This window comes from Perognathus longimembris, chromosome 11 (genome assembly GCF_023159225.1).
Source record: "Perognathus longimembris pacificus isolate PPM17 chromosome 11, ASM2315922v1, whole genome shotgun sequence".
NCBI lineage: Eukaryota > Metazoa > Chordata > Mammalia > Rodentia > Heteromyidae > Perognathus > Perognathus longimembris.
Window position 1 is genome coordinate 20,828,589 of NC_063171.1, and position 13,096 is coordinate 20,841,684.

Consider the following 13,096-nt stretch of genomic DNA (forward strand, 5'->3'; position numbering starts at 1 on the left):
AATTTTAATTTCTATTTTTTCCAAAAGTAATGTATGTAGAGTTTTCTAAAGTCAAATAATTTTGAAAGATTTATAATGAAAAAATAGCAGCCCTCCACCTCACCTCTCTCAACCCCTGAATCTTGCTCCCCAGAGGCAGCTACTTCCAATTCTTTCACTGTTTCTTTTGGTATTCATCTCCATTTAAAAAAATATTATGCTTAACCTGCTATTTCTTTACCTTTCAATTATAGATACTGCTTGAAGACTTCCTTCTTGTGGAACCTGAGAATTCAGTCTTTGATACCCAATTCCCCAGGGACTCAAAGTCATTCTGACACTGCAGGGGGGCTACTTTAAGCCTCAACACCAACAAGGGGAAGCAGACCTTTACCATGCTTTTATTTCTTGAGAACTAATCCTTCTGTGTCTTGTGCAATTAAACACTTAGATTAAGGTAGTACAAAAATGTATCCACAAATATTTACATCATTTTATTTTTGAAACAGGGTCTTGCCATATATCCCAGGCTAACCTTGAACTCACAACCCTCCTGCCTTGCCTGTGACACCATGCTTGACTTACACAGTATACAAAACTACCGAACTCTTCTGAATATAACATATTAAGGAAGATAGTGTTTTCAATTGTTTCTTAAGGAGAGTATGCTTAAGAGCTCTCTATTATCACTTTGGCCACTGGCAGCTGTCATCTTAGTCCCTCCTTCGTCATCATCCTGGGAATCAGCCTCAGCCCTCGTTTTTTTCTTCAAATTTTTTATTATCAAACTGATGTACAGAGAGGTTACAGTTTCATACGTTAGGCATTGGATACATTTCTTGTACTGTTTGTTATCTTGTCCCTCACACCCCCTTTCCTCTTCCCCCTTTCCCTCCCCCCCCCCACCCCGGAGGTGTTCAATTCACTTACACCAAACAGTTTTGCAAGTATTGCTTTTGTAGTTGTTTGTCTTTTTTTACCCTGTGTCTCTCAATTTTGGTATTCCCTTTCAATTTCCTACTTCCAATACCAGTATACATGATTTCCAATATACTCAGATAAGATTACAGAGATAGTGTAGGTACAACCACAGGAAGGTGATACAAGAACATCATCAATAATAGAAGCTACAGATACACATAGGACATTGAAAGTAGTTACAACTGTGATATAACAATTGTTTCCATAACATGGAGTTCATTTCACTTAGCATCATCTTATGTGTTCATAAGGGTATAGCTATTGGGCCTTGTGAAGCTCTGCTATGACTTGCCTAAACCTATACTAATTATTCCCAATAAGGGAGACCATAGAGTCCATGTTTCTTTGGGTCTGGCTCACTTCACTTAGTATAACTTTTTCCAAGTCCTTCCATTTTCTTACAAATGGGACAATGTCATTCTTTCTGATAGAGGCATAAAATTCCATTGTGTATATGTACCACATTTTCCAGATCCATTCATCTACTGAGGGGCATCTGGGTTGATTCCAGATTCTAGCTATGACAAATTGTGCTGTGATGAACATTATTGTGCTGGTGGCATTACTGTGATTTTGTTTGTGGTCTTTTGGATAGATACCCAAAAGTGGAGCTGCTGGGTCATAGGGGAGTTCTATATTTAGTCTTTTGAGGAATCTCCATACTGCTTGCCAGAGTGGCTGAACCAGTTTACATTCCCACCAACAATGAAGTAGGGTTCCCTTTTGGCCACATCCCCTCCAACAATTGTTATTGTTAGTTTTCTTGATATATAACATTCTTACTGGGGTGAGATGTAATCTCAATGTTGTTTTGATTTGCGTTTCTTTTAGGGCCAGTGATGTAGAGCATTTTTTCATGTCTCTTGGCCATTCTCATTTCCTCATCAGAGAAGTCTCTTTGTAAGTCTTTAGCCCACTCGATGAGGGGGCTATTGGTTCTTTGCGGTTTCCCCCAAGCTACTAGAGCTGATCCAAAATTTGGCAAAGTTGCAGGATATAAAATAAACCTTCAAAAATCAACAGCCGTTCTCTATGCTAACGACCCAAAGACCGAGGCTGAAATCAGGAAAGCAACTCCTTTTGCAATAGCCCCCCAAAACATAAAATACCTAGGAATAACCTTAACCAAAGAAGTGAAAGACCTCTTTGATGAGAATTTTAAAAGCTTGAAAAACGAAATTAAGTCAGAACTAAGGATATGGAAAAACCTCCCATGCTCCTGGATTGGGAGGATTAATATAATCAAAATGGCAATATTGCCAAAGGCTATCTACAAATTCAATGCAATACCCATTAATATCCCAACACCATTTTTTAATGAAATAGAGGAAGCAATCTAGAAATTCATATGGAACAATAAAAGACCTAGAATAGCAAAAACAATCCTAAGCAGAAAGAACAGAGTTGGAGGAATTACAATACCCAACTTCAAGCTGTATTATAAAGCTATAGTAATATAAACAGCTTGGTACTGGCACCGGAATAGGCCTGAAGACCAATGGAACAGAACTGAAGACCCAGAAATGAACCCACAGAACTACACCTACTTAATCTTTGATAAAGGAGCTAAAACAATAGTCTGGAAGAAAGATAGCCTCTTTAATAAGTGGTGCTGGCAAAACTGGCTCAACGCATGCAACAAACTAAAACTAGATCCTTATATATCACCCTGCACCAAAATCAATTCCAAATGGATTAAAGACCTAGAAATCAAAACAGACACCCTGAAAACACTAAAGGAAGGAGTAGGAGAAACACTTGGGCTCCTTGGCGCAGGATGGAACTTCCTTAACAAAGACCCAGAAAGGCTACAAATCAAAGAAAGGTTGGACAAATGGGACTGCATCAAACTGCAGAGCTTCTGCAAGGCAAAGGATATAGCTCTCAAGATAAACAGAAAGCCCACAGACTGGGAGAAGATCTTTACTGGACATTCAACAGACAAAGGCCTCATATCTAAAATATATGCAGAACTAAAAAAAAAATTACCTTCTTCCAAAGCCCTTGGTTTTTGTCCTCTACTGAATCCATTGTGTTCAGGAGTATAATGACATTCTTTTCTAACTGCCTTTTTTTTTCTTTTGCTGGGCCTGGGGCTTGAACTCAGGACCTCGGTGCTGTCCCTGATCCTCTTGGCCCAGTGGCAAGAGTGCTTGTCTCGTATACATGAGGCTCTGGGTTCAATTCTCCAGCACCACATATGCAGAAAATGGTCAGAAGTTGCGCTATGGCTCAAGTGGCAGAGTGCTAGCCTTGAGCAAAAAGAAGCCAGGGACAGTGCTCAGGCCCTGAGTCTAAGCCCCAGGACTGGCCAAAAAAAGAAAGAAACCACAATCCTCAGATCTCAGCCTCCTGAGTAGCTAGGATTACAGATGTGAGCCACTGGTGCCTGGCTTAATTGCTTATTTTAAGGACTCATATTCTCCAGTAACTTCTTCCAAAGATGTCTGAAAATATTGCTATTTCATATCCATGAATAATTGGTATTTTGGCTAGGTATAGAGTTTTGTCTTAAAAATTATTTTCCTGGCTGGGCGTTGGTGGCTCATACCTGTAATCATAGCTACTCAGAAGGCTGAGATATGAAGAGCACAGTTCAAAGCTAGCCAGAGCAGAAAATTCCCCATGAGACTTATCACAAATTAACCACCCAAAAACCAGAAGTGGCGCTGTGGCTCAAAGTGGTAGAGAGCTAGCCTTGAACATAAGACCTCAGGGACAGCGTCTAGGCCCTGAGTTCAAGCCCCTCAACCCCACCCCATCCCCCTGCCAAAATATTTTCCTGCTCAAAATTCTAGGAATTTCTATGTTGGCTTCTAACTTTCAGCTTCTCAGAAGTCCAAATGCTGTCCTGATTTCTGATTCTTGGTAGGTAAATTTTATTCACTTTTATCTTTATTAAAAAGGTGATGAGCAGGAAGTTACAGTTACTTGGGTAAGGTAATGTGTACATTGTATTTAAACATTGTTACCCCATCCCTCATTTTCTCCTTCTTACCCCTCCCTACTCCAAGTTTTAGAGTTCATATCCATTATTTACTTCCTAATTGCTGGAAGCTTTAAGAATATTCTTTACTCTGATTTCATTACTCAGATGTTCTGCATTTCATAATGATTCACCCTGGTATGGACTCTTTTTATTAGCTGTGGTAAATGCTCAGTGGACATTCTCATAGTTAATAAATTTGATTTTTGTCATTTTACAATATGAACTACAACAGTTTATTCATGGAATAGCCTTTGAATTTATTTTTATGAGTGGTGTACATTTTGTGAATGCATAAATGTAAATGGTATGATATCACAATGTCTCCCTGTTTTGCTGAAGTCTATTCCAGGTGAACACAGTATCTGTTGCTCCTAACTGCTGCATTTTATGCCAGGGTATGCATGCAACCTTTTACCTATCTGGTCTCTGAGTTTTGTCCACCCAGGTTTGCCTTCACTTCCCCACTGCCTGGAAAGAACATCCCTGAACATGTCTCAACAGATTTCTTTTTGATAACAGTAAACTTTTATTAAAATCAATCTTAAAATTATGTACAGAAAGAACAGAAGAAGAAAAAAGAACAGAATAACTTCCAAGGGGAGGAAAAGGATTTCTCTAAGTGCCTGAGTTCAGAGGTGCTCAGGACTTTCTAAGTCTCTTATCTCCACACCCAAAGTTGTGCTCCCAGTCTTAAGTTGCAATAAAATTGGGATTTATCTACTGGAGCTAAGTTGCCCTCTGCACATATAGGTCAGTCTATATCAGATAATGTCTGTAGAGCCTGCTAGATCTCTATAGCAGTGAGGACAGTCACAGATTGGAGATCCGTTTGTCCTAAATGACACAGGCAACTTCAAGGTTAAGGTTAGCTGGAACATGGACGGCCTCTGTAGACATCAGCTACTGGTGGAAGAGGATTTTCATCATAAGCAGTGGACAGACACACCTAGTGATGCCAGAGTGCTTTACATTGTGATGGTTTTCCCTCTTCTTCCTCTGGTGGAACAGAGCCTGTGTCCGCTGCCCTGGGCAGATCCAGGTCAGATGCATTGAATCGTGGCACTTCATTTTCTGACAGAAGTGTGGGAGAGTCTGTCTTGGTTGCTGAGGAAAAGAAATCATCCAGATGTAGATTTTCTGCCCCATGTTGTGCCCCTTCATGAAGCCGCCACTGCAGGTGAAAATTGTTCTTCCTCAGGTGGTAAGTACAGAGAGGCAGAGCCACATCGACTGTACTCTGTGCTCTTTCTTCATCGTCTGCTTCCAGTGGAGAGGTGTCTTCTTCATTGTACACCATGGGCAGATGCACAACAAGGTTCATAATTGCTCCCCCATGTTGTGACTGATCAGATGGTGCTTCTGGTGAGGCTGGGTCTGTCTCAGCTGCTGTGGACAGATCCAGTGGGAGACCCACGTGGGTACATGCCAGTGGTGGCTCTTCTGCAGGCCCAGCTGGAGATGCATCTATCTGAGATGAAGAGGACACGGCCATCCTGGCATCCACAGCAGCTGGAGCCCATGCTGACTCTTCAGCTGCTGCTGCATGGCCCAACACAGTTCCATCTTCAATAGAGTGGGCTCAGCCCAATGGGTATCCACCTCAGGTGGCACCAGGGATTGGCATGGAGGAGTCCAAGGAGTGTCCCCGTCCCTGCTGTACTGGTCTGGGTTGCCCAGAGTCACCTGCTGGTCTCTTCATACTAAGGGCCAGAATCTTCTTGTGAGTCTGGTTTGGGGTTGATCCAGTGTTTGTAGCTGTCAACCAGGCGCTCTCTGCAGGATCTCCTGGAGTCTGAACCAGCAAAACTCCGAATGCAACAAGAAAACATGGCATTATCTTGGCTCTCTCAGGATGTTTGCCAGTTGGAACCAGCTCTGGAATGTGGGTGCCTGGATTCATGGGTTCTAAGTTCTCTTTGGTCTTTTGTAAAAGATAAGGTCACTTCCTGGGATCCTCTTACTAAACCCCTCTTCTGACAGGACCCCCACAACCTCCCCATGGACTTCCGATTCTTCCTCACAAAACATTCACTGTTTGCACAATTGGACACAGTTTCACCAATATGTCCTACCATGTCTGAAAAAGCCTGGATACAATCAGTGCCTCAGTTTTCAGGACATGTGAGTGAATGCAGACTATTTAATATCTAAGTCTTTGAACATTGTCATATGTGCATGAGACCCCCAAGACTTGGTGTTAATTGTTGTAATGCAAAAAAAAATAGAGATAAAATGATGACAGGAAGTGATACAATAAAACAAAAGCCTTAAAATTCCTAGAAGCCTATTGTCTAGTTGAGAGCTGCATCAGATCTTTTAATCTGGCAATGTTTGCCTTTGGTTCTGGGAACATTTCTTCTATTTTTCTATGCCAATTTCTTCCTTCCCATTTCACTATTCTCTTTATGGAAATCCTGATTTTAAGTTTCAATTTTGGATACATTGTATTCTTTCTTCTAGTTGTTCTGCCCTTCCTTTTTTCTCTTCTTTTGTCTTCTCTTTCTCTTTTGAAAGAAGGTCTCCCTGTGAAACCCAGGCTGACCTGTACTGCAGGGCTATTTCAGCTTTTGTCTCTCCTTCTACTCTCTAGGTGGTTTCATCAACTTTATATTCCAACTGTTTACTACCTTTTTGTTTCTATTACATTGTTAGATCAATTCCTTTTATACTAGTTTCACATGAATTCAATTTTATATTAATTTTCAAGAGTGTTACCGAAGATAAAGGGGTGAGAACCTGTTTCTCTGCCTGCTGCAAATAACAGCATAGATACATCTTAAGACAGTCCTCTCCAGAGGAATTCACTTAACTCTTAACCATATTGCTGGATTTCTGAGACTGCACAATGGGCCAGAGAACTTACATTTCAGCTTGTGAACTTTCATTTAACTCTCCTATTTCCATTAGAATGTATCAACATTACCCTAGGAAGCTCCTCTAATTCAGTTTTCTAGAGAAAACAGGTATTGTGCAGAGTTAGGGGTTGAGTGGGGAAGACACTTGCCAGTGTTGTTTGGAGACTAAGATTCAAGGCAGAGGAGGGAGTAAGGACTGTCAATCAATCTTATTTTTAGCACCGTGCACATTCCTGTTCTCAGGGATACCCAGCATCTCTAAATCTTGAGCATTTCTCAAGCTCTATACAGCAATCAGTTTGCTTTTGTTTACTGGCATTTCCCACCATCAGCAATTAACCCTCAATTTTTCCAAGTACTATATTAAGTTACCATTTATTCTGTATCTTTGAAAATTTTGCTCACATCTCTCAACTGTTATGAGTCTTCCTGTGTTCCTTGTCATAGTTGGTGCCCTTTTCTAAATTTATCTATGTGAGTAAAATCTCAAGAAAAAACTAACTTAGTCCAAACCTTAAACCTTAGATTGCCATTCAAAGAACTCAGGCCACTCTTGACAGAAAAGTAAGCTCCATTTTGTCTGATAAAACATAAGGGCCTATAAAATATTTTCCCAACCTGAATCATCCTAGGATAATGTATTATAGCTTCTTCATACTTTAGGATATTACATGTCCATTTCATCATCTTTGCTTATGTATGGTAGGATATTCTCCATGGAAGGTTCAATCCCACAAAACCTCCATTATCCTCATACATACTTTATATCCCAAGCAAAATCTCAATCCTTCATGAAACCAACCCTAATGACTTAAGCCTATACTGTCTTTTCCTTTCACCCAAACAAATAATTATATCTGACATCATCAGTAACAGAATTCCCATCTCCTGTCTCAAGAATTTGTGTTGTCTTCTTACACAACATGTTTCTTAACAGAAGAAACCTGCCACCTGTGATCCTCGCAAAGCACACTGGGATATTAGATACTTAGTACTTGCAAACTGATGTAAGTAAAGTCAAATCACAAATATACAAATAATGTAAAATAGACCAGAGTGTAACAGTCTTGGGGGGATAAAACTTATATCTTATTTTACTTTCTTTTTTGTGAGTTAATTTTTTAAAAATTTTTATTGTCAAACTGATGTACAGAGAGGTTACAGTTTCATACGTTAGGCATTGGATACATTTCTTGTACTGTTTGTTACCTCCTCCCTCATTCCCCCCTCCCCCCTCCCCCTTTCCCTTTTCCCCCCATGAGTTGTTCAGTTCATTTATACCAAACAGTTTTGCAAGTATTGTTTTTGTAGTCATTTGTCTTTTTTACCCTGTGTCTCTTGAATGGATCAGGAAAATGTGGTACATATACACAATGGAATTTTATGCCTCTATCAGAAAGAATGACATTGCCCCATTTGTAAGGAAATGGAAGGACTTGGAAAAAATTATACTAAGTGAAGTGAGCCAGACCCAAAGAAACATGGACTCTATGGTCTCCCTCATAGGGAATAATTAGCACAGGTTTAGGCAAGTCACAGCAGAGGATCACAAGAGCCCAATAGCTATACCCTTATGAACACATAAGATGATGCTAAGTGAAATGAACTCCACGTTATGGAAACGATTGTTATGTCACTGTTGTAACTACTTTCAACATTCTATGTGTAACCGTAGCTTCTATTATTGATGATCTTCTTGTATCCCCTTCCTGTGGTATACCTGCACTATCTCTGTATCTTATCTGAGTACATTGGAAACTGTGTATACTGGTATTAGAACTAGGAAACTGAAAGGGAATACCAAAATCTTATTCTACTTTCTATCCTTAACAACCAGCACAGTGTTTGACAAAGAGTTACTGGTGGAAAGATGGATAGATAAATAAACTTTCACTAGATGCTATATTCAGTGCTGTACCTGACATAAGGACTTTTTAAAAAATTTCTTAGAATGAGAACAATTAAAATGATCATTTGCTACCTTATTCCCAACACCTAGAACAGCATTGGCACAAAGAAACTCCTCAGTGTCTTACAAATGAAGGTTAAATGAGTGAATCTGTCATGAGTCAGGAGGCATTAGTTTCCACTTAGCAAAGTAAAGAGAGAGAAACATCTGGCTTACCCGGAAAGCACACCCAGGACGAGGTTGAGAACAAAGAAAGAGCCAATGATGATGAGAGGGATGAAGTACAGCCAATTCCAGGCGGCTCCTAAGGCATCATTGGTCTGCAGTAAAGGAAAAAGCATTTTTAATAACTAGAACATCTGAGAAGCAAGGCCTTCATTCTTGTAGCTTCAGACCGATGATCATGTAACAAGCACAGTGCAATACAGTCAAACACCGCCTTACTTCACTCCCCTTTGATCTTATTGTAGGTTCACATATTTTTCCATGTACCTAAATAAAGGACAAACAGCTACAGCTACACTGTAATATCCTCAGTGAGAATGTTTCAACACCCTCACTTAACAGATGAGAAAACTGCATGAAGAAAAATCTTTTCCAAGATCATGCAAATGGTAACTGGCTATAGTGCTTGGTCCTAAGCTTTTGCATATAAATTGGACAAACCTTCAATAAGACAAAGGCAAGAGGTGACTATCATTCTATGCCATGATGTTGCCCAAGTCCCTGGCAGGGGTGCTTGGGAGACATTAGTAAACTAGAAATAGAGTGTTTAGTTGAATAGAGCAATGATCCTCTACCTCTTTCTCAGCCCTGAACCTGGGCTCTGACTTCCCTTCTTTCGTCCCAGTGCAGGAGGAGTACCTGCCCCCAGTAGAAACTGGCCCCAGCAAGGAACAAGTCTAGAATTCAAGAGGAAACACTTGATTGATCTCCTCCTATCCTTCCCTTTCCTCTCTCCCCCATGCCAAAACACAGTGAAGGGAAAAACATAGAAATCCACTTTCTGTATTCTTTTCCCACAAATTCAATGCAAAGCCTATGAATAGTTGAAGATTGGGAAGAATTAAATCATATGACTTGCAGAAGCAACTGCCTTCAGCAGCCGGTCTTATCAGAGCTTAGAAAGAGAGCTTGGGAGTATGTTGAAAGCGCCCCCCCCCACCTCTAACACTGTACCTCCCTACCAAGCTTTTCTTTGACTCTTTCCCAAGTCTTTTCAAATGGTCTTCCTGCACTGCATTTCATGTTTCATATACGCAGGGCTGAATTACTATTTACTTTATTATGTCATTCTCTAATTTTGTTGAGTACGTATCCCTCCCTTTCAAAGATAAAGTACATTAATCCATCAGGGAATAGTTTCTATAAAACATAGGGATAAAGGGACTGCCTTCAGTGGCTCAAGTGGTTGAGCACCTGCCTGGATAGAAGAATTGCCCACCAGAAGCAAAACTACATTTTAAATTAAAGGCATAGCCTATGGAAAAGAGGTTCCTCAATGGTAAGGAGTCTCAGGCATTGTTACAGAGAACACTGATGTAGGAGCACTGGAAACGAGGGAGGGGGAGATGAGAGTCCAGCAATTTGAGTGTGTGCATAAGTCAAATGGTATCTTTATTCATTCAAAGAAGCCTGGCCTAAGAGTTTTCCAGAACATAAAGCAGACACAGTAATCACAGGGAAAAGCATAAAACAAAAGAAAGCACAATGATTCCCTTTGTTGGCCCAGAATCTAGAATGGGTTTCCTGATTCATCTATAAAATACTCCTGATGAACAGTGCCATCTTTGCATTGTGTGAGAATGGTTTGGGGTCTTATTTTAACCTATATTAAGGCAGGAACCTTAACTATGTGCTCCTTTTTATATCTGGCACTGGACAAAGGGTTTGGCATACCCAGATGCTCAACAAATCAACACCTGTGGCAGTTATTGATCATTTAATGAGATGATTCTCTAGTTAAAAATATGAAGCCACACAAAATCCATTCTGATGCACTCTCTCAATCAGTGGAATTTTCTCTAACTTGTTCCAACTGCCATCCACCATAGCATTGTTACCTCCTAGATGAAACAAAGAAAGGGAATGAGAAAAGCAATACTAGGAAGAAACCAGCCTCAGCAGCATGATGCTCTGGGGAATTATTAAAGATGACTGACAATTTAAAGGGTTCTTTTACGGAGAGCAGTTTGACAGTTCCTCTGGATTATTCACAAACCTTTTAATAGTCTTGCCACACCCTCTCCACACCTAACACCTTCTCCCAAGTTTCCACTCCCTTCTTATTCTCCCATTTTTCCTGGCTACGTGGCTTTACCTACCTCCACATGCTATCCCAGACCAGTAACACAATCCAGGAGGACAAGGGTCATATCTCTACAGGTAGTGGGTGAGCAAAAGACTTCCTACTTCTCTCCTACAAAATACTTCTTTCTGAGGCTAATTGGAGTCTCTATCTGCTTCTGATTCATCATTATTAAAACCTTAAAATTGTCCAGTGTAGGAGAGACATCTCCTAAAGCATCTTTGGAGATTAAAAAAGAAACAGTCAACAACGCTGAAGGCAGAAAATGTCTCAATGCCATGTGAAGTGGGAGCAAGGAGAAGAATACTCATGCTACCAGAGTAGCAGCTGCTCTCCCTCCTGGTCATGCACATGTGTCTATCTCATAGCAAGAGGAAGTGGGGAGGAAGCCCTGTGGAGAAGGAGAGTCTTCCCCTTTATTCTCTCTCCACTGTCTCTGGGACAGAATTATAATGCTAATGAGCCACTTTTTGTGTCTGATCCTTGCACAGTATTTGTCCTAGTGACTCCTTCATAAGCACTGGACAGAAGGGCACCAGTAGTAGCTCATGCCTATAAATCCCAGACACTCAGAAGGTAGATATATTAATGTCTTGGTTTAAAGCCAGCCAGGGCAGGAAAAATCATGAGGCTCTTGTCTCCAAATTAACCACCAAAAAGCCAGAAATTGAGCTGTGAAGTGGAAGAGCACCAGCCTTGAGCAAAAAACTCAAAGGGCCAGCACTCAGGCCCCGAGTTCAAACCATCCCAGTTCCAGCACAGAAAAGGAAAGAAAAGGGAAAGGAAAAGGGAAGGAAAAAAACAAACACAGGAGAGCCATGTTAAAGACTTAGATCAAGACACTGGGGTATTAGAAAGCAGCAGGTTCTGAAACACAATGTACTGGGTTCAGGCCCCAGGATCTCTAAGGGATAATCTTACCTCCAAGATCTCTACTGTGCAACAGCTAAGTGTTAATCTTCTCCCTGCAAAAAATGCTGCCCAGATCTGAGCCTCTTCAAAGTTACCTCCTTCATGGAACGCCTGTTACATTGTTAAATTGGATTGAAGAATATCTAAGTGTTTGGTGAAGCATAGTCTCCAGATATGTCAGTGAGGGTTTCCAGAGAGGACTGACCCACACAAAACCAGTCCAGGAACTGGGTGTAGATGAACATTCCTCAATGTGGGTAGATATCCCATTCGAATGGCTATGGCTGGGATGGAAATTGGAAAGATGGAAGTAAGGGACTTGGGGTCTCACATGCATACTCATGTCCTTTCCTGATCCCTCTCCAGGATCCTCCTTTTCCTCCTGTCACTGGAATCAGAGCACCAGGTGAGAACTGAACTTATACTCTGGAACTTGCATGCTAGTGGTCTTGTGAAGGCTGTTGGGCCTTCTGTCTCTGTCTGGGAGCTGGATCATCAGCTTTCATAGTTCTGAGAAAACTACTGGCTTCTCCTGCTTGCTGATAGCCCAGTGGGAGACCTCTCAGCCTCCCTGATGATGGGCACCAAATTCGGATCAGTTTCGTCTTGTATGTCCATTTGGTCCTTTCTCTCAGGAGCACCCTAACTAATATACTTGCCGAATTTCAAGTATGATATTTTCTTTCCTTTGAATGGGATCTTCTTCTTTATGGTACGGGTGCTCCTCTCAATCACACCCTCCCCACTTGGCCCTCCCCTCGACTAGCAGGCTGGCTCCTCTCACCCTCTTTCTCACCTGCTGTTTCCCAGAATGACATGCATGTGCACATGTGCACGCGACAAGGAGAATGACAGACAAGAGAAAAAGCAGTTCGGGGGTGGCAGCCCACCTGCACAAGAGTACTTAGCAGGCCCCAGTCCTGACATCGTGGGAATGTGTTTCTCTGGGAACCTGCCTGGTTGGGGGTGGTGAGCTCAACCCACTCTCTGCGTAAACAGGCACACATGGCAATTATCACATTAATCTTTGGGAGTTGGGAGACACTCTGGCAGGTGGGGTGGGAGGAGCAAGGTTGGAAAGAAAGATGTGGATGGTGAGAGCAAGTAGGAGAAAGCTCCAGGATTCTCCTGGCTTGAAGCTGTGGAGGCAGAGCAAGGTCCCA

At 41.4% G+C, this 13,096-nt stretch overlaps 1 protein-coding gene across 9 annotated transcripts in view; it reads right to left on the reverse strand.

The window, feature by feature from the left end:
- The window catches only part of Cacna1e (calcium voltage-gated channel subunit alpha1 E), a 314,229-nt gene that overhangs the window by 142,028 nt on the left and 159,105 nt on the right, over nt 1-13,096 (reverse strand). For all 9 annotated transcript variants that reach the window (XR_007212661.1, XM_048358274.1, XM_048358273.1 and 6 more), the window contains exon 7: nt 8,930-9,033. Coding sequence is in view for 8 of the 9 variants with exons in the window: in XM_048358274.1 (XP_048214231.1) it covers nt 8,930-9,033 (104 nt within the window). In the remaining variant the exon portion in view is untranslated. The remainder of the gene's footprint in view (nt 1-8,929; nt 9,034-13,096) is intronic.